This window comes from Indicator indicator, chromosome 1 (genome assembly GCF_027791375.1).
Source record: "Indicator indicator isolate 239-I01 chromosome 1, UM_Iind_1.1, whole genome shotgun sequence".
NCBI classification, from domain to species: Eukaryota; Metazoa; Chordata; class Aves; order Piciformes; family Indicatoridae; genus Indicator; species Indicator indicator.
The window spans coordinates 82020764-82043583 of NC_072010.1; the positions used below are offsets into that span (position 1 = coordinate 82020764).

At 38.8% G+C, this 22820-nt stretch overlaps 1 protein-coding gene across 1 annotated transcript in view; it reads right to left on the reverse strand.

Annotated features, from left to right (window-relative positions):
- Nucleotides 1–1314: 1314 nt before the first annotated feature.
- Nucleotides 1315–22820, reverse strand: part of PHLDB2 (pleckstrin homology like domain family B member 2) — a 59282-nt gene continuing 37776 nt past the window's right edge. Inside the window, exons 10-18 of the mRNA XM_054391424.1 lie at nt 21691–21834; nt 19779–19919; nt 19126–19225; nt 13653–13860; nt 10359–10449; nt 9779–9925; nt 7047–7266; nt 4080–4165; nt 1315–3112 (exon numbers count right to left, since the gene is read on the reverse strand). Of these exons, the coding sequence (XP_054247399.1) occupies nt 2972–3112; nt 4080–4165; nt 7047–7266; nt 9779–9925; nt 10359–10449; nt 13653–13860; nt 19126–19225; nt 19779–19919; nt 21691–21834 (1278 nt within the window). The 3' untranslated portion in view covers nt 1315–2971. The remainder of the gene's footprint in view (nt 3113–4079; nt 4166–7046; nt 7267–9778; nt 9926–10358; nt 10450–13652; nt 13861–19125; nt 19226–19778; nt 19920–21690; nt 21835–22820) is intronic.

Below are 22820 nucleotides of genomic sequence, written 5' to 3' on the forward strand. Positions count from 1 at the left end.
TCCCCTAATCATCTTTGTAGCCCTTCCTTGGTGGCTCCAGTAGTTTGCAGTCTCACTTGAACTGGGTAGCTGAGAATTGGATCCAAGACTCCAACTGTGGTCTCCTTAAGACCAGAGTAGAGGGGCAGGAGAGCCCCCTTTGACTTGTTTGCCACACTCTTTCCCTAGGTATGTATTCTGAAGAGGGTACCCTCCCTGAAGGCCTGGTTGTACCAGGCAAGATAGAGTTTGGAAAGTGCATACTCCAAGTTGGCTGTATATATGGATGTGTATGTAATGCACATAATTCCTGGCCCTTAGAGATGGCCAGAAAGGATCTTCCAAAACCTATTGTCCCTTCCTCAGTTGCTTCTCCAGCAGTGTCAGGGCTTGGCCAGTTCTTGGCCTGCACTCAGAATCAGATCATCGAGTCCAACCATTAGCCTAGCACTGCCAAGTCCATCACTAAACCATGTCACTCAGCACCACACCCACACGTCTTTTAAATACCTCTACATGGATGGTGACTCAAACACTTACCTGGCACCAGGTCAGCCCCTGTCAGCAGCTGCAGGTCCAAGGACACAGCAGCTGCAGTTTTAAAGACACCTCTGTGGTTTGCAATTACCCAAGATTCTTCAGTGTGTAGAGGTACTTGAATCCCATGGGGTTAAGCTTGGAGAGCTTGCAGACTGATCATAAAAGACAGTGCCTGCTGCCATGCTTTGTTTACATTGTCTTGATGTCTGCCATTACAAAACTCACCAGACTTTGTGATTATGACAGTAAATAGTGAAAAAAACAAGCAAACCCAACACCTCATACAACTGCAGGGGCTTGTACGGTGAAATAATACTTGCTGCAATTCAAGTCATGCCTGAGTCAAATACTGGGAAAATGGAGAAACCCCTAAATTTCTGGTTTCCAGGTTAACAACAAAAAAGTCTATACCCAAGGCTAGAGATACATTTTTCAAACAGGGTCATAAAAAAATAAGGTATTATATGATGTACACACAGTAAACAGACTACACTCCCAATTTCACTGCCATCTCTAAGATTACTTTCCATAGATCTTTTATGAGGACACACATAGTAAAGAATAATCTGACCATTCTAAGAAATACAAAATTGCTTGCACAACTTGATAGGACTTTCAAAAGACAAGCAGTAATGGCTCAAGATGAAGCAGCAAGTGAATATTTCAAGTGTATTTTTAAAAATGTTTATTGAAATGCCTTCATTGTGTCATGCAGGATACAAAAATCATTATTAGAAAACCTTTATAACCATATTTAGGAGTAAGATCAAGATACATCAGGAAAAATAATAATTATATAAACCAAAGCAATTTATCTCTGATAGTGTTTTAAATCATTAGATTACAAGCTGTGATCAGCACAGATGATAACAATTATCTTGCAACAACAGTCCCTTCTTTCATGATTCAGGTCGAATCTGATGTTTGCTGTGCTAGAACAACTGTATCACCTGTATACACCACAAAAAAATTCAACTTGTTCAGTACAGATAAAGAGCTTAAAAAGCGTGACAAAAACATTCTGCCAGCACACTTCTGTTCTGCTTTCAGTTTTTGTCCATCAAAAGCCATTAACTTTTCATCAAGAAAAAGTCTAATGTGCTTTCATCTGTTACACATAGGACTTAGCACGTTAAAGTTTTGATTATTGAAATAGAACCACTTGAAAGCCGTATTATGAAAGGCTTTCTTGGAGTTCAGTTCAATTAAATAATTTATGTTTCTGCAATAGTACTCAAAGACTTGCAAGTGATTTTAAAATAGGTTATCACTGCACCTTCAGAATTTTTATAGTTTCAGGAATCTCACCCTCTCTGCTACTTAAAATTTTGTTTGTTTTTGGTTTTTTTTCATACCTCTTCGCATAAATTCTTAGAACTTGCCTTTCTCTTTTTAATCTAATTATTAGCATTATTCTGTGCAGATATGCATTTGGAAAAAAAAAAATCTCTGGGGCTGAAAACCTGGCTCCAAAGAATTTAAATAGGTAGAGATTTTGATACTGACTTCAAGAGGATCAATATTTGAGAGGTTTCAGTAGAGCGTTCACATGGCACAGAGTAAGGTTAGAACTATGCACAAATGAAGATTGCTGTAGGGTCTAGAATCAGCCAATTCTATTCAACAGGGAAGATTTTACCTCCCCTCTCCCCCCCATAAGGGAGTTAATACATGTGTTTCCATTTCATAGCCTTGTGGAAAAATGCATCTTTATAAAGCTATCCTTTTTTTTTTTTGCATTCCATAGATGCAGACAGTTGGTGCCACTAAGTGTTTGACCACCCGGAATATCATAACAAATTAATTACATTTAAAAGTCATGAAGAGTTTTGGCACTGTCCCCTCACAGAAAGTTAGGTACAACTACCTACATGAAGACGTCATGGTAAGGGGACTGGATAACTCTTTGGCTCTGTTGTAATAATTAACTGCTAAGGCAAGAGCTGTGTGCGCCTTAGGGTCACTTTTTTGTTTATGTTTTTATAAAATACTTGACTAAAAGTTTTAAAAAGTCACCTAATCATCTATAAATGATGCTGCATATTAAAATATATGCTTGCTATACCTTTTTGCTCCATTACTAGGATTCTTGCTTACTGATGAGAACACACATTTCCAGATTGTTTAGTAGGAGTTTACCAAGACATTCTCTGTACAAGACAATTGCCATTGAGTCAAGATGCTGTAATTGACATTGCCTGATGATCCATTTTGGAGCACTAGGATTCTCTCAACAGCTTTTGCTCTTTCATTGCTATAAACATCAACTAAAACAAGTAACGCCCCCCACCCCCCTTTTCAATGCATTTGTAAACCCCTCTCATCCTGAGGTTATGGGTGCACATCATGAGGAGGATACTTGAGAGTATTCACTGGCTTTTTGGATTTCACTACTACGTATGGCTAACTTTGTATGTGACATTATTGCAGGATGCCCTGTCACCCCTGTCTGTTATAACATGAAGTGGGTGTAGCCCTCTGCACCGGTGACAATCACATCCATCCATATTCTCATGGCTTCTGGTGAAGGAGCGACCATGTAGTATATCCGGTCATGGGTCTTCACACTGAAAGTGAGCAATGGGTTGGGACTCTGAAACAGGTCAGAAAGACAGGTGTCAGCAGAATGAAATCACAGGTTCACAGATTGTGTCGGGTTGGTAGGGACCCTCAAAGGTCATCTTGGTGATTTTGTCCAGCCCTGCTGCAGTCAGCAGGGACACCTCCAACTACATCAGGCTGCACAGGGCCCCATCAAGCCTGATCCTGAATGTCTTCAGGGACAGGACCTCAACTACATCCCTGGGCAACCTGTTCCAGTATTTCACCACCCTCATTTTGAAGAGCTTCCTCCTTAAATCCAACCTTAATCTACCCTGCTCCAGTTGCAAACCCTTCGTCCTATCACTACACAAGCCCTTCTAAGCAGTCCCTCCCCAGCCATTTATTGATACCAGAAGTCAAATTACAGGGAGAGTTACAATAGGGCTAAAGAGATTTGAATAAAAATGCAAGACACATTTAAAGTGTTTCTGTCCACCATAAATGCTTTTTAAAACATATTTGCACTAGACTTGTAAAGTAATACAGGGCTCTAAACTGTTATTTTTGTGCTCAAATAACTAACCCCCGACTCTGTCTAATGGTCCAACCCACCTTGGCTTTCACAAATCCATGTGCCAAGAACACATTTGCCTTGTTCACAGCTCATTGAAATGACAGATGAGGGGCAGGGGATGCCATGCGCTGTTGGTTAACTCTCTCTCCATGACAGACACATTTGGCCACCATGGGTGTGCCATACCCACTGGTATCGGTGGTCTTGCCACTGGACTAAGGAATTCTCCACAGCAGGCAGACACTCTTATTTCTGGTTTCATAACATCTCCACTTCCCTCAGTGCTAATCACTGATCTGGGTTCATCTTCTTTTTCCTCCACTTTTTTGTTTGTTTGGGGTTTGGGTTGGTTTTGGTCATGTCAGCTCTCCCCTTGGTTTTACAGCAGCTACTACACTTCAGGCACTGCTATATGATACTCAGTTAAAACAACAAAGTTTACCTTATATGCATTCTTTAGATGATCATAATAGACTTCTTCAATAGCTTGAAAATATATTATGCCTTTTAATTTAGTTTCATGTTTGTCTAAAATGGGAAAGAGAAAATGACTTGAGAACTGAAACGAACAGTACTTCAAGATGGAACAGCTCAGTTTCCATTTTCATAGATGTTCAGCTAAGAAGTACCTGGATTAACACTTCTGCTTGTGAAATCCTTCAGAAATCTTTCACCTTTCTTAGTAGTTGGTCAGTTTTACTAAGAAATGGTATTTGAATATGTTTTCCTTTTCACCTTGTTTCCAAGTAAATAAAGCTTTGCAATTTCCTCATATATTTGCAAGTCACTTCCTTCATTGAAGTGTCTAAACACTATAAGCCAACAGAAGGACAGATCTCTCCAAGATACATCCCATTTTACAGTTCCATGAAAGCCAGCCGGACTTCACACAGCCCACAGGCTAAGCTCTACAGTTTGCTTTCAAAGTCAAACTGTTATGATAAGCAAAGCTTTACGTTAGATCCTCATTTGTGCTTTCTACTTTCTCCCTCAGTCTCAAACTATTATTTATTATTTAAAGGTGAGGTTAGCAGATTGTAGGCAAGTTTCTATGAGCTCTGACACGTGCAAAAGTTTACAGGAGATATAAAATTTCATCATAACTGGATGTTTGCATTCTCCTACTTGGACATCCAAAGTAAAAGCCAAACTAGGTAGTGTGCTCTGCTGCCAAAGGGAAGTCCCCATTTGCCTCAGAATGCTTAAGGCAACAGAGAGTTACTGCAGGGAGTCTGCTTACAAGGAGTAGATTGTTACCTAGTGGTACAAATGTCCCACTGCAGCAAAGCCAGAATACACAGTGGAAGTCTTCTCACTTAAATTTTGATACCTACAATAGAGTTACAGCTGACTTAATCTCTCTTTAAAGGCAATGGAAAGAAGCAGACACTTGCAGAAGGTCAATTCTAAACTATTTTAGACATCTTCTGGTATTGCCTTCTGTCCCAGCATTAGCTTGTGAATCATTAGGGCAAGAATACAGACTAAACATAACATTGAAACCACCACAACTATAATGTTTCACAAGAAACAAGGTAGGATCTAGGGTACTCTCCATTTTCCTGCAATGTAAGGTACATTGTTAAATATCTTAAAGGGGGTTAAGTAGCATCACAACTGCCTGTGACACCAAAGGCCAAACTTCTTTCCACTCCCAGCACTTTTGTACTAGGGACATGATACCCTCTGATCCCAAGTTAGCGTCACTTTAACACCAAACAGTCACGCAGAACATCTTTATCAGTCCTGTGAGAGTTTCTGCTGTCATTTTGAACCCTCACCAAATTCAACTTACATCAGTAGCTGCAGGCAGTTTCAAAAGCTTCATAGGATGGCAAAAAGAAATCCCAGAGACTGGACAATAGTGTTGGGAATGTCCCTGCCACCCTCAGGGGACCAGTAGAATCACAGATTGCTTTAGGTTAGAAGGGACCTTTAAAGATCATCTAGTTCACCCCCCACCCCCTGCAAAGTACTGAAGTATAAGATCATGAAACTGTAGCTCACATTATAATGAGCTAAATGCAATACCATACAAAATATGCTGTCTATGCAGCACAAGCAAACACTGATCCACTCTCCTTTCAAACCCCACCTGGGTTCTTGGTTACAGGAGCATTTCATGAACTCCATCACAACAGTCTTCATAGAGTTCCCTGTATGCTTCAGGTCATAAAGTGCAGATGCTTCACGCTTCAGAGTAAGCTCTTCATTCAGTACACTTGCAAAACTAAATCAATATACCAGTATATTCACTTAGAATAAAATTACTCTGAGTTTACAGAGTCAATATTTATTTTGGAAGTCTACTATGGATTTAAAGATCTATATGGATCCTCACTCATACTAGCTGTATTTGTTGGCTGGAGTCCTTGAGACATCATGAAAAGCTTTCTTTGGTAACTGAAATTGCATGATGGCAACTATAACTGTGCTCAAAACCAAAACTGTTAACTAGTAAATGAAAACCAACCACAACAAAGAATCAGTACCAGATGGGAACACTACTGTGTTATAGCAGTGCCTTGCTAACTAGTGAGCCAGATGTTAAGAACAAAATGAAAAAATGTTTGTCACATTCTTCATGGTATTACTGCAAACTAGTAAGAATGTGTGGGTTTTGTACTTGATGTTTTCTTCTGCTTCTTCGCAATGCCCATCCTAGATGTGCCCCAGTCTGGCCTCTCCTAACAGTAAATATTCAGAACACAAAGTCATTTTTCTGGCTTTCTCCAAAATTTCAAAGTCAAACTGTATGTAGATTCGCACAGCAACTGGTGAGACATGTATGTGTTTTAATTTAAAATTTCTGGGTTTACTCAAGATTACTCCAAAATTAATATAATGCTTATAAGGACTCCAGATATCATATAACACAACTTAAGTATACAGAAACCTCTTTTAGGCTATTTCACATTTTTCATTTGAAATTCCTCAGACTCTCATAATATGGCAAACTCAAGAGTTCTATTCCTGTGTATTTAATTTCCTGAAAGACTTTTCAGTACATCAAATGGAATTGCAGAAGCATTCAGCTTGATTTTCATGGTAAGTGCAATGAATTATATTCTTGTATGAAGAGTACAAGAAATCATTCTGTCATTGGAGGAAGTATATAATACATAAATTATATGGAGCCATTATTCTGTGTACTGGGAATCTGACAATCTAGTTTTTCCCTCTTGTCTATCCACATTTCTGTCACATCTCTCCCTTTGGCATGTTCATTTCTGCTTTACCTGGCATTAGGATTGAAAAGGGACTGTATGAGCTCTAAGTGTACATGTAAAACAATTAAAGAAACGAAAATGAAAGGATTATTCAGAACTTCCTACACGTTCATAACTCAGCTGAGGTTGATAGGAAAAAGGAGGGACAGATGTATCCAAGTAGTGACTGTGCAACCTACCTGCATAGTAAGTAAATGTTCTCTTGTTTCTGTCAAAAACAAACCATCGCTTTTTCCATGTTTTAATTTTCCCTCCCATTTTAATCAGGAAGCCTCGGCAGGTCTTCTCTGTGAGGGAGACATGGTAGCAGGTCTCTATGTTGTGGCCAGCTGTCTCGATGTGACTTCGGAGGTCAAAGTCTTCCTTTCTAACGGGCAAATACCGAGTCAAGGGACGGGCCTACAGTAAAGAAAAGAAAGTAATAGTACTAACAGAAGTCTTAACTTCTCCTTCACTCTTCCTGCTGCAAGGACGTAACTGCAAACTGCCCATAGATTCCAAGGATGAACCTAAGGAAAACAAAGCTGCAATCCTGATTTTTCTTTAAAACTTGTAACTTTACAAAGTGTTGGAGAAAACAAACACCCCCCCAACAAAATAAAATAATAATGACAATAACAACAACAACAACAACAACAATAATAATAATAATAAAGTGTTTATAAAAGCCAGATTAGAGCACAGAAGTTTCTTGAAATTGTCAGATAAGGTGGTAAAATCAGGACCACAGCACAGAAAGATTGCTCTAGGGTCTAGGCACAAGCCCTCCCCTTATTTTAAGCACAGAAGAGTCTCTCCAGGCTCTGCAGCAATCAGAGCAGACAGAGGCTACATCACAGGGCACTTCAGCCAGAAGATGAGCTTAAGGGGTTGGAATGACCCAAGAAAGAAACATTTCCCTCTCTCTCTCTCTCTGCTCTGACAGCAGAGAAGTCAGTGACCTGGAGAATATAATGTGACCCTGCTCCATGACTGAAGTTAGTCTGTTAAATCCCACTGCAAGTCACAAGTTGAAGGGACTTTCCCTCACTGCATTCTCAAGAACCTCTTGGCACAAGGAGAGCTGTGTTGCCTACAATAACTCTCAGTATGCTGCTGAAATTATGCAGTCATGTTATGATAGAAGCCGGCATTGGCTTCAGCAAATGTGAAAGTGAAGGTCCTTCCCCTGGGTTATATTTCTAATTTCAGGAAGTGCTGAAAAAAAATTAAAAATTTGGTCTCACTGTACAAAGAAAAAAGTAATAAATATAAATATTTTTGACACACGTTCTGTCTCCTGCCAATTCAGTCTTCAGACATTCTACCAAGTGTGCCAATTAGCAAGCGAATGATAGGGCATTCTATTAGAACACGGGCACACTCCAGTTTGTGATAAAGATACAAGCATTGCATCATTGTTTACACCATATTTGAGTTGTTAAAATCTCTTAGATTAAAAAAAAGAAGGCATTCAAGTGCACATAAAATTGAACATTTGGTAATTATTTATATAAAAACAAAGGAATCAATCTATTTAATCATAAATAGCTTAAAGTTTGTCCTAGTGTTATGACTTAGTGCTAGAAGGGCAAAGTATGTAGGAATGTTCGTAAAACCATGTAATAGTAACTCACGAAGCAAAGATTTAGCACAGGTAAAAGCAAAAAGATATTAAAATATGATATGGAATCTTCTGCACTCAGATGCATATATTAAGATGGAGACATTGTCTTGCTGTACTTTATCATACCAATGATAAAGTGCCTAGTCTACTTGCTGTGTCGTGGGGATCTTGCTAGTTGTGGTGAGAAAACCAAATAGGTGAAACCTCTAAGTCTAAAGAGCTTAAGAGACAGAATCACAGAATGTATCTAGTTGGAAGACGCTTCAAAGATCGTCCAGTCCAACCTAAACCATGTCCCTAAGTGCCAGGTCCATTCACTGCTTAAACACCTCCAGGGATGGTGACTCCACCACAGCCCTGAGGCAGACCATTCCAATGTTTGACAACTGTTTCAGTGAAGGAGTATTTCCTAATATCCAGCCTAGACTTCCCCTGGCACAGCTTGAAACCATTTCCTCTAGTCCTGTCTTTTGCCATCAAGGAGAAGAAGCTGTCCCTCTCCTCACTCCGACCTTCCTTCAGGTAGTTGTAGAGAGCAACAAAGTCTCCTCTTCTCCAGACTGAACAACCCCAGCTCGCTCAGATGCTCCTCGGAGGCCACGTGTTCCACACCCTTCATGAGCCTCATTGCCCTTCTCTGGACATGCTCCAGCACCTCAATATCCTTCATGTAGTGAGGGGCCCAGGACTGAACATGATACTCAAGGTGTGGCCTCACCAGTGCTGAGTACGGAGACCTCCAATTCTTAAGAAGTATATGATGTTGTAGGTTACAGTGTTTTAATTAAATAATGTTTCTTATTTCATATGGTCCCAGTAACATTAGAAAAAAAAAAAAAATCACTTCCTCTCTACAGTAGATGTGGAGCTGGAAAAACTGTTGTTTTGTTTGGTTTGGTTGATTTTTTTCAGTTAAATATTTGGAAGTGACAATTCACATTCCAAGGTATTTTATATGTCTAAAGACAGGTAAAAAACTCCAGTAACTCCACCAATGGTTTATCAAAATAACACACACAAAAACTTCTGTTGTTCAGGACAAAAAAATTCCATTCTGCCAACACTCAGCAACAAACCTTTTAGGATTAATGTTTGTTCTTTAGATAAAAAACGCTAAGCAGATATTCATGCCATTATTTAACTTTAATACTTGGACATCTAAGGCTCCAAGAGCCCAAACATACTCCTGGCTGCACAGTTATACCTCAGAAATACCAAATCCATTTATTTGATGGAAATAGTCCCTTCTGTATATCAAGGGGAAGTCCCTCCCTTAAAAACCATTGCATGTCAATGTTATCTCACCTGTGCTCTTTGTTTCTCACGTATTTTGACTTCCTTTTCAATTAATTTTTGCCTCTGGCTAGTTTCTTCTTCCAGTCTTTTTTCTAGTTGCTCTCTGCGGCGCTTTTCTTCTTCCAGAGCTCGTTTCTTAGCTTCCATCTCCCGTTCCTAAACACCACAAGCACACACAGAGCTTTAATTATATGTGAAACTATAGTTGGTAATGTAATGTCTAAGATGGGACTAAATCCTTTTTTTGCCTCTTAACTAGGCAGAAACACATATCTCCAGTAAAGTGCACTGAGAATTGGAATCAGAATTGCAAATATTACAACTCTAGAAATAAAGGTTCTTAAGCATCTCTCTCTTATTGTAGGAGCAACGTTGACCTAGCTTCTGATGAGATTTTGCCAGAGACAGCAGCTATTGTAGATGGGCTTAGGGATGTAGTATGAGGGTGAAACCAGACCAGTGTAAGGGGAAGAGGTAACTTTTAAAGTGTCTATTAGGGGTAAACCATTTATGGTCCAATGTTGCACTTAGGAGGCTATTATCTAATTAAGATGCCCACTCTTGGGTTTACTCATACAAGGATGCTTACCCTGGTCTCCAGCAGCCTGGTCTTTTCAGCGTGTGCTTGTTTCAGAAGTCTCTCCATCTCTTCTATTCTTGCAACGTTTGAAGTGCTAGCACTGCACAAAAATCCAGAGTTATTTTAAATAACACTTGGCATTTAAAGCTTTATCTTACTGTCCAACACTGGCCAGTTTAAGAATGGAGCTGATCCTGTTCTGGTACCATTCAGTGCAGTAGGCACTAAAAAAGAGGTGATGTATAAAGTACATGGTATGCTGTCAACATATACATTTGCCATGCAGAGCTGTGAAAAAATGCAGACTCAAGTACGTCTGCTCATCCCCCTGGGATTTGTCATCTTCTCCCAGATAACAGAATGGATGGAAGTGGCTACCATGTCCTAACAGAACACACTAGTGATCCTCAGAGCTCGAATTAGCAGCCATCTGAATATTCCAGTCCTCCTGGCTGTAAACTGTGTTTTGCGTCTCAAAAAACGCTCAATAAAATGAAGCAGGATTAGGTGGTATTCACAAAGGCCATTCAAGTGACAGAGCAGTGTCAGGAAGGATCTCTTAGTTAAAGAAACCAGGAAAGCCAAAGAAACAAGGGCAATCACAACGAGTGCTAGATCCTGGCCCAGCAAGACATAGCTACCACTGCTGCCTATCCTTTTTTTCTATCGTTTCTTTTCTCCAGTACAATCCTTTTGTTTCATCTCAATTTAACAGCGACTTCAACTGTACTATTTCCACGGCATGCTAATTTATTTTTCATCTTATGCTGCTCAAGAAAAAGAGTTCAAGTTAAATACTATTGCGTTACCATTAATAATGCCATTAGACTAAAGCATAATGAGAGGAAATAAAATGGATTCAAATGTTTAGGGCAAAGAGAAACTTGACTTGGGATTATGTTGAAGATGTTCTCTGACCACTCAAGGGGAAACGGGTGTCAGGTGGCAGGTTTGTTCATGGTACTTAACAGCATACTGAACAACTCTGAAGGGACACGGGTAGAATGGAAATAGTCCATTAGTCCAATAGTCCAAATGGAAAAGCAAAACGTAAACCCAGTATCCTTCTCTTTTCTGAAGTGATGCTAGTGTTTGTTAGACTAGGACGTTTGTCAGAAGGGTGACAGTCTTCAGAAGATATTTCTCTGGCTGATACTGGGAATACATTCCATGAGAGGATACAATACAATACAAAAATAATAGATTTCATTTAACTTAAGCTTGCAGAAAAGATATAATCATCTGAAATCTATCGGAATGCTAAAAGCTTATTGTCTCTGGACAAAAAAAAAAAACAAAACCAAACACAAAAAACCCCACTGGCTTATTAAATGTCTAACCTTGGTTTTGCCCAAAATATGTTTAGCTGATGGGAAAGAGAACATGGGTCAAATAACTTTAGTAAAAGCAATGAAGCCATAAATTAGAAGTCATCTGAGAAAAATGGAAGATTAATTGCAGTAGGTTTTCCCATATTAAACTGGTTAACATTTCAGCTTAGTTAAACTCTTTCATCCTTGCTTATCCTGCTCACAGACATTAATGCAAAGCTGATAATCACAATCTCTGAAACTTCAGCCACAGAAGATAAGTTGCTCATGAACCCTGCAGCAACTACTATTGGCAAGTTGATGAATGACAACAGCAGTTTTGTTTCTTCTGTACTTTGAGCACAGACAGATTTTATGCATTTACAGGAAAAAAAGTGTCTCACCTTATACAAGGTAAAATATAACATATTTTTATGTTGGAACAAAACCATCATAAATTGTTCTCCTCTAAAGCCAGATATGGCTAGAGAAGATTTTCAAATAGTATCTAAACCAATCCAATTTAATTTTGCTTACGGGAAGTTTTGTCAAGGAAAATTAACTACCTATCTTCCAAGTTTTATCAACAAAATTAGCCCACATTTTTTCTTCTCTCACCAAAGTCTGCCTTGTAAGAATCTGAAAGATGTTAGAATCTTAGATGTTTTTTCCTGGTTTTTGGCTTTGTTTGGGTGGCAGTTTTGTTTGTTTTGAGGTCTTTGTTTTGTTTTGGTGGTGGTGGTGTTTGTTTTTTCTTGCATTGGCTGGAAGCTGCAAAAAATACAGAGGGAAGCAGAAGGGCAAACAGCACCAGTGAAATTCAACTGGGGCTCCTCCATCCTGGGTTGGAGATTCCACTTGCTGGTCAGAGCAGCAAGGTAAAGAGAGAGAGGTTTCATACCACTGCAACGTTAGATCACTGCAGAAACAGTGAATTCCCAGCTTGTCTCCAGCTACCAGAAACTTGCTGTGTACCTGTTTAAAACAGAATTCTTAAAACCCAAGTCCTAATGATTTTACTTAAAAAAAAAAAAAAAAAAATCAAAGCCAAGCAAAAAAACCTCACAACCCCCAAAACCAGCCAGAAGAATGACTGCCACTGATGTTTTCTGAAACCCTTAACACTGTACTGATAAGCACTACAGAAGGAAATCAGTAGGATGATACCCTGCTAAAGGAAACAGATGCTGTATAAAACACAACATGCTATTCAAACAAGCTGTCCTTGTGTTCAACAAAGGATTCTTAATCCTGTGACAACCCAATACTTAATTAATCATCCTCCACTTACGCTGATGAGACAGCCAGGCCAGGGGTATTAGTAGAAACGAAAGCACTATCATTGAAACCAGACTGTCAGAAGAAAATGGCACACAATTTTGAAGCTCAGGCAGATTTTAACACAGATTACTGATGTTCCTTTTACCTGAGGAGTAGTGTTTAAGTTGACAGTGTCTGAGGATGAGAAAAGCAGCTGAAGGCTCTAACCCTTTAAGTGCCGTCTTTTCATTTTTACTGACCCAGAAGAGGGAGAGGGCTAAGAAGAATGCCAGGTGAGCCCCAAGTGCTTCAGCATAAGGGCCAGTGAGGGAACACACTGAACTTGAAGGATGAATGTGCTTCACTGCCAGCAGATGTCTTTGAGAAATGTCCTATCACAGGAAATTCCTTCCCTGTAGTGAACAGGGAAGGAAGCTCCAGCTATTACCCACTGGCACTGTCATCATTTCAGTTTGGAACTGACACTGAGTTCTCTGTGGTCTTCAACATTACCACTTAGCCTCTCCATATTTTTATTTTCCATCTCTAAATAAACAGCGCGATAATAGTTAAACCTGATTATTAAGTGCTATACAAATACCAAATGGTATTCCTGCCTAACAATCTTGTTTCTGAACCAGTTAGCAGCAGTACCATAGCATCATCATGTACACATACTCTTTTTCATTATAATCCTGTGAGCATTAAAACATCAGAAAGAAAAATGATTTACCTGGAAATGTTATCAGGTGAGCAAGCTGATATGCTTGTCTCCATGCTGTCAGAACTATCCAAGCTTAACGTATCAAAGGCATGGTCCTTGTAGCTGCGATCTGGGTAATGGAAGCTGTTCAAATACACGTTTGACTCAGATGCTGTTCTGCTGTAGAACTCAGGAGACTTCTGCCTTTGGTTTTCACAGACACGCTGATGGTTGTACCCTAAAGAGTCAGAGGAAACACTGACCTTACACAATGTGTTAGCAGCACAAGCATTCTGAACGTCACCTCAGACGTAACTGCGCTGTGAGCCAGGTACTACAAAATTAGGGTTAATTTCACAAGTTAATCATAACTGAAATAAAAGCTGTAAATATCTGGTTTAACTATGATAGACACAAATACATGCAGATTAGTATGGCTGACTATACAATATACATTCATAGATGTGTATTATCAACATCTAATTTGAATGAACATAATGTTAATTTTCAGATTAAATTAGACCTAATCTGGAAAGTAATGCAGTTAAAGTCAGGGATCTAGAAAGTTCTGACCATTGTCTTGAATACTTGTTTGGTTGATTTAACTGAATGTTGATTGTTTTTTGTCTGTTTGGGGAACTTTACCTTCTGGTAACTGCAAACTGCGCTTTTAGATTGAGCTGAAACAATACAGTCTGCTTGTCATCACAGTAAGTAGTGCAGAGGTACTTTCCTGGAGTTTTGAAACTACAGTTCACCCTACACGATTAAAACAGATCCCTATAGCTCAGTGACTGCAAAGAAAAACAAGGTTTATGCAACATTTATGTTCTTTGTGCTGTTATTTTTCCACAAAATCATCCTTTCTTAAAAGCCATCCTTTTTTAACACAGGAAACTTTGTTTGGCTACATCTCCCTTAAAACAAATATTTCTTCAGAATTATTTCCATCTCATGTCTCTGTTCCTCTTTGTAAACAATGCAGAAGTTTTTAAACAGACTTGCAGAGTGTTTGTTGAGCTTGCCTGATGAAGAGGAGAACATAAGGACAGCTGTTGTTTCATGTGCTGGAGTTATTTTACCATGCCCTTCCATCTATGGGGTTTACAAATGCAGCTTTTCCTTTAATCAGTGCAAGAATTCTTGATCACAGTTTTATCACAGGAGGCTTGGTCACAGTTCTGACACTCAGTCAAGTTTATAATACTCTCTGCATGCTCCTGACACAAAATTTGTGCTGGAGATCAGGAAAGACTGTTGGACTTTATGAAAATCTCCCAGGTACAGGAAGGTAGTCACTGACATTCCACATATTTAAGATAAATAGACACAGAAAGAAAGCAGACAAATGTACAAATGCTGCAAGGTCCAGATAAAGATTTTTACTAGACACCATGAAGACACTGATGTTAGGAAAACATGCTAAGAGCTGGAATATTTTCCTGCCTTGTTCTCATTCCCTATCTGCACATACAAGGTTATTCTCTGGTATTTGTTACCATCCCAGAGTGAGGAGAGTTCCAGTTCAGGGAGCCAACAGCTCCAGCTCTACCTTGGAAAGGCTGTAATATTCTCCAAAAGGTATTTGAGAAGCATGACTAAAGCTGAATAATTAAAGCATATTATTAAGAAAATAACGGCCTACAAGCATTTCCAAGGCAGATAGTTTCCTCTTTCCTCTTTCCCTGTCACTTCCCTCTGTACCATACAAAAGTTTTTCACAGACAATTAGTTTCTAAGAAACTAATAGGACTTTACTTGACATTTGAAGGAACAGTAAATTTCAATAAAAGTTCAATTGCACCAGTTACTAAAAGAGACAAAAGGGACACAAGTACACCTCAGCAGTCATAGATAATAGCATCACACGACACGTGCAGTTTGGTTTTTTCCCCCATTATTACTGTGGCAAATGCTGCTGTTATTGCAGATAAGCAATTACCTTTGGAATGACTAATTGCTCCTGTGAAACGGTTAAAAATGATTCATTATGGAAAGAAAGAAAGGGAAAAAAATTACTGAAATACCTTTATTCAAATGCATGTTTTTCTATTGAGACGTTTGCAAAAGCCTGCCAGCTCAGAAATCGTAATTTCATGCCCTATATCTCACTGAAAAGTAAACCCTTCTCAAAGGCCTAGTAAAACAGAGCAGCTTTACAAATGCTTTCCTAAAGGAAAGCCAACTTTCCATGAAGATACAGAATCTGTTTTTAAGTAAAATATTTATCAAAGTTATGTAATCATGCAAACATAACTAAACACTGCAAGAAATACACCCTTGTTAGGTTGCAAAACGAGACACATTTACAGAGGCACAACATAAGCTGATGTTCTCATGTTCTTCTCATGTCATCAGCCACACAGAGAGCAAAGCTCCAGATCAGAGAAGCCTCACAACCAACCCACCTCCATTAAAGCCCCACTTGCACATCAGGCAGGCACAATCTGCTGCTTAAGGAATTTTTAACTGCTCAAGCACCTATCCACAGAATGTGCATTATAAAACATTAGACTCCTTGTAAGATCCAGCACTTCATTAAGCTTCCCACTAGCCAAACTCATCCAACTCTAAGCTTTAGCTCTGGTACAAGAGATAAAATGTTTTATGTTTCTTGGATTCTCTGTAGCAAAACAGTAAACTTAACACTACTTAAGGCTTTTAACAGCCATACTGCTAAGCACAATACTGCAAACACCCATAAAGCCATAGCATTTCAATTTTCGTGTATATATATATGTGTATATATATTCCAAAGTTATCATAGAATCACAAAAACCCCCACAACATTATGGTAAGGTCAGAACCATAGGCGAGAGCTGTTATTGAAAGTGGCACTGTCAAGTATGTTAGTATTTCCTAAAAAAGATCACAGTACCTCTTCCTTTATTCCTGTTCTTTTTTCTTTTGTAAGATTGATATTAACATGTCAAGATACATTTTTTGTATCGAAACATGCCAAAGGAGGAAGCCCAAGTCTGCCTACATTGTCACCCACAGATCTGCAAAGACTTCAAGATTTTCTGCTCTACTTGTGTGGCTATGAACAAAGAAGCAAAAAATTAAGCCTGCAGAAAGCTGTAGCTCTGCAGATGTTATCATTAATCAGAAGTTTTGTTGTGGCAGGTTCTTTGACAGCAGGGAAAAAAAGGAATTTTGGAATTGCTGTCATTACTTAACTACTATAGAAAAGTTTTTCAGGATTTTGAGAACTACTTGACAGTGCTGAAGCAATCAGTACTTTTGCCAAAACACAACGATAGATACAGCCACGTAAAGGGATGTTTTCATACCTTTTTTTGCTTTTCCTGTGTTCAATAAGAGAGAAGAAAAAAAAAAAGAAAATCTTGTAATTTGTACATATACACAAGCAGCATACTGCTCTCCTGTTGAGCTAAGAAAGAATACAGGTAATCATCTTGCTGGTACCTAATTCTCTGTCCAGTTTTCTTCCCTGTGCTGTCTGGTCTTCCATCTTAACTCCCAGCTAACCATTTTCTCTTCCATTCTGAAGTCCATCCTACAGTCAGTGGGACTGAATTGGCCCACCCTTCCTCCTTGCTACTGCCTGTCCTGTCCACCCACCACCCCATGGGAGCTTCCTGGGACCATGTTTCGACCTGGGCAGAGCGAAGTCTCTAGATTACACCAAACTGCAGCTTCTTTATTCTTTGCAAATGTAGTTTGCTCACAAAGGCACATAGACAGAAGGTGAATTTACAAACACAATCCTTCAAGAATAATTAATGAATGGCTGCTAAGAAACAGCTTTCTCCACTAAGGATTTGCATCAAAGATGTGTCCTCTTCAATATTTTATAAGTGGCTCTTAACTTGGGCTGTTTCTTTCAAGAGTAATTCATGAACTAATATGACTGACTAAGCATAGTTTGGGTAATCATGGAATAAAGCCTATTTAGTAATTAAAAATCTATGGAAATACCTCCTACTGAATCTAGACTAAGATTTATTCAGTAACATTGGTGTTTCTGCACAAAGAAAATGAGATTGAAACTAATTTTCAAACTCAAGTGACTGTTCTTCATTTCCTGACTTAATTTTTAGCTGAATTTTTCATCTCAGACTTTTATGCTTACCTTTGTGAACTAAAATAAGAAAAAGAAGAGAACGCTTACTAGAGAAAAAATTATTTTAGACCATGAGTGAATTACTGAAACGCATCAAGATATTAGACACAACATGGTAGGTTTGTGAAACTCCTGCTGCATACCTAAAGCTCAGACTCAACAAAATCACAAATGGATCAGCTCTGTCAAGTGAATGCCACAAGTCATGATCCTTTTTCAGCAAGCTTGGTCTGTCCCTGTATTGAATCATATGGCTGACCTCTGTCATCCTCTTTGACCCTAAACAGCTGCTAGCTCTGACAAGTGGATGGATCCTATCTCAGCTTCGGTTTAATACAATTCTACAAAAAGACCTCTTGCACTTCTATTGATAACAGTGATGCAGGTGCCAGAAAGAAAAGAAAGTGACAGATGGTACTGAGGAACAACTCCGTTTGAAGATGGGGCACTCAGGAATAATGCATGTCATTAAAGCAGAAATTAAGCGTATTAAGCCACTAAACAACAGACACAGAATCTCATAGCCTACAAGATTGTGTTTGAAAGACGTAACTTTCTTCTGGATCCAGAATTGCCATGTGTCTGTTAAAAAAATGCAGCTATCTATCCACAGCAGAACAACTCCTTTCTTGCTTTGTAGGTGAAATATTTAAGACCACTTATAACACTGCAAATTCTCAAAGGTACCTCTGTCTGGGGAATTTGTCCAGGCAAAAATATATATCTGTGAAAAACAATTTTTAAGATCACAACACAAAAAGAATTATTAAAAAAAAAAGCAACATGTGATATAGTCTCAAACTCACTCACAAAAATTACCCAGTTAACCCTATGAGTGCTTTTCAATTTACTTCTCAATTTGCCAACCACATGCTTCGAAACTACATGTGCCACACATGTCATATTCTTAACATCTTACTTTGCTGATACCTGAGAATTACATTTAGAGCTTGCTTTTTTTTTCACCAAGAAGTAAACTTTTTTGCAGTCCTGTTGATTATAGTAACACCACTTTCAGACTCATTTCCTGAAAAACTGAACGCTGACTTTAAGTATCGCAGTACATTAGAAGTTGGAAGGTACCTCCAGAGATCATCAGGTCTGACCCCCCTGCCAAAACAGGATCACTTAGGGTAGTCCACACAGGAATGCATCCAGATGAGTTTTGAATGTGTCCAGAGAAGGAGACCCCAGAACCTGCCTAGGCAGCCTGTTCCAGTGCTCCATCACCCTCACTGTAAAGAAGTTTCTCCTCATGTTAAGGTGAAATCTTCTATGTTCAAGCTTGTACCTGTTCTTTCTTGTCTTATTAGTGCACACCACCGAAAAGAGATTGGCCCCTCCCACTTGACACCCATTCCTCAGATATTTCATTCATTTCTATAAGTAAAAGTGAATGAAATAAAAATGTCTTACCTTTGTGCATCCTTCTGGACTCTGACTCTTTGGCCATGGTTGCCAGGCAGTGAGGAAGCACACTGCCACAGCTGTTGCTCTGTCCTAATGGTAAATGTCCCTGCAGGAAATTGTGCAAATATGAGATGAAAACTACCCTTCAAGAGTTTTGTGTATCAGCAACTAATGGTAAAATAACTTGCTATCAATGTCATGTCATATTAATCAGCCATGGGTATTTCAGTCATGTACAGTCTCTATTAGGCAAAAATATTTTCAGAGTAGTATATCCACCTTCCTGCTGTTGTTATTTACCACATCACAAATAAAGAGTATTTTCACTTCATATATAACCTTATCTTTACCATTAGAGGCCTTAGGTAGGGAGGAAAACAGCCTGCTGTGAGTCTAGAATCATTTTACACCAGCTTGAAAATACAATTCTTGAGATAGCAATCATGCATTAAGGTACCACAGCAGGGCATTTCCAGAGGTCAGGATAAAAGGCTGGAAGCATGGAAGGCTCCATATATTCCTGTATGTTAATCAACTTGAAATTCTTTCAAAGGCAATTTCAGATGAGAATTTGGGGGGTTTATATAATACTGACAGTGCTCCCAACTTGACCTCTAATAGAGACACTGGAAAGCTGCTAACAGCATGCAGCCACCTACTTTAGATGCAACACTGCGTCCCAGCGTAGCGCTGTTGAAGTGCGGTGACACGGACGGCGTTGTCTTCTTGCGAGGTAAAGTGTCACTCATGTACATGCACTCCCTTTGCTGCTTCTTCCGCTCTTCCAGGTTTCTGAAATGCTTCAAATGTCGTTTGTTACAGCTTTGACAAAAGGAAATGACCTACTTGCTCAGTCATGCTCTATATGGAATATACTGAGGGTGATAGTCTGGGAACTTCACTGGAAAGAAAGACATGTATACCACAGAGCACCTCCTGCTTCACAGCAATTCTACACATGTATGATTAAAATCATGCTGACTAAGAAAATGCATTAACTTCCTGTGTACATTTTGTGCATGTGCCTGTACCTATTTTTTCCCATTACCCCTCAAGTCTGAGGGGTGGAATCCAGTTACAAGTGGAATCCAATTACAAAGAAAACCTTTACACGTTATCCTAATGAACTGGTGGCTCAAAACCAATACAGCTTTTGTGAGGAATTGTGCAACTGTATATGGAAAATTAATCTAGGATTTCAAGCATACCCAACATGTACTTCATTGTTGCATGTCTTCTGAAAGTTACAATGGTTCCTAAATATTAGTATTTGTCTCTGAGTTGTTTATATAAAGGAGAAATTTTGTTCAGTAACAATTCTATAATGCACTACGCTGATTTTTAAATGAGCAGTGCTTTTTAAAAGCAAAACCATGCATGTGTTATCAACCTATGATCTATCATATTACTATGAAAACTTTACAGGTAAATCAACTTCATGGCCACCATAACAAAACCAAACAAAATAATCCCAAGTTATCAGCTTTGAATCTGTTACCTGTTGTTGCCTGCGGTGTTTCTTAGCTGGCAGAGGTGGAGGTGTATCAGATAAAGGAATAGGATCTACATGAGTTGCCATGACCTCAGGCCAATGGACTGATGGAAGTTGAGCAATAGAGCGAGGAGAAAGAGAGTGAGGAAACACAAATCCAGAACAGAGAGGTGATCTTAGCTTTATAGAAAAAAGAGAAATTACACACAGGGTTTTCTTTTTGGAATTGCTCAAAGATATGGCACATACAAGCTGCAGTTTTAGCACTGTGTTTGTGGTAGTGTTTAGCAGGAAAGGAGATGTGTTGTATCTCTCCAGGCATACTAAGCCACCAGAAGCAGCACAGAAATACCAAATTCTAAACCTCTTGCTGCCTTATTGCAGCACCAAGGTTGTTGGCTTTACATTTTTAAGGTTATTCCCTTCCTTTAAAAAGGAGCTTACTAAAAATTTGCTTCTGGTCATTACAAAAGCAGAAACATCACAAGGAATGAAGAAAGGAGAGAATAAGCTAGAAGACAGAGACTGGACAGACTCTGTGGAATAGCTAAAATAAAGAGAAGCTATACATCTCCCACAAATATTCAAAACATGCTTCTACCACCTCACAGGGAAAAAACTCTAAAACCCAAATAACAACAAAACCCCCAAACAAACAAAACGAAAAAAATCACATACCGAATGAACTCCTAAGCACCACTGTTTGAGTAATCATTAAGCTAATCACTAAGCTTGTCCACAGACCATTTACCAAAGGTGCATTACATTACAGTGTTTGACAAACTGTCACTTACTGCTGTTTGAGTCATAAGCATCCAGGGTTTTTTTGACTTCAAAGTCCTATCTACATCATCAAAGACACTTTAGAACTGGAGCAGTCCTTCAGCTTTACTATGAAAGTATTACCTGACTTGGTAACTGCCAGATGGCAGTTTGCCTTAGGGTCAATTTGTTACAACTTGCATGACCAAAAAAAAAAAAAAAAAAAAAAAAAAAAAAAGGGAAAAGAAAAAAAAGGAAAATAGAAAGGCAGCTATGAAAGAACAATGCAAACAAAGGGAAATGTCTCTGCAACAAACCTCTTTATTTTGTGGCTGGCTCGTCAGCACAGCCGTGGAAGGCTCAGTGGCAACTGCTTCAGCATCTGTGGGGGGCTGAGTGGAAGGGGATATACTCGTGGAATTGCCATACAGCTCACTAATTTCACTTACACTGACATAGCCCTAAAAGGAGGAATTGAGAAGTTAAAAGAAGCAAAAGCCAAAAGGCGTGCAAGAGTATTAATGTCTCCAGCATGATGAAAGTTAGTTTAGAGCGATACAGCCAAATATTTATCATTGAAATACTTCATAAATAAAATTATCGAGCTTTTCCAATTTTGAATACTTGGATTCTGAAAATTGTTCTTCATTTAATGCCAAAAAACACCCATTTGTGTAATCAAAAAGCAAATGTACATTAAGTGACCAAAAGACTTTACTGAAACGTAAAAACCCTTTAGAAATTACGTAGCTCTTTCTTGTGAAAGCAGACTGGGAGGGAAAAGAAGAGCAAATCTTATTCATCCATCTTTTAATTCCCTTTTTTTTTTAATAAATAAACCTTTGTTTAAATAATTTAAAAAACCCAACAACTTTACCCTAATTTATTTTTTGCCTAGCTATTTTGAGTAAACCAAATCATTTACAGAACTGGGAAGAATTCACATAAGGACAAAGCCATTGCTACTCTATAAATTATGCTGACACAACACCTTCCATCTACATCGTCTGGAAGTTGCCTCTAACTTTTAGATGTTACTAGGAGACTCACATAGGACGCTGTTAGTGTGAGCCCCATAGCCATTCCTATTACTTTTTTTTTTTTTTTTAAATTCCAAATAAACAAACCTGAGGTAGCAGGCTGAGGAAAGACACAGACATCAGTGTACTTTTGCCTGCAGAGAAGTCCCATACAGGTAGCTTTGAGATATAACATCAGAATACAGAATACAATTACTGCATGTGTTTTGGTATTAACTGAGCAAATGTTATTTAAAAAATAACACGTGGATTCTAATCCGTGCTGTGTAGGATGCCAGGCTACAAAGACAAATGCCCTTACTTCTTTATCCATAGAAAACAAGGCTGTACAGAAGGAAGAATAAATCACTGTTGAAGCAATGTTATAAAAATGACTTAGAAGTATTCTTATTTTTTAATATCAAGAT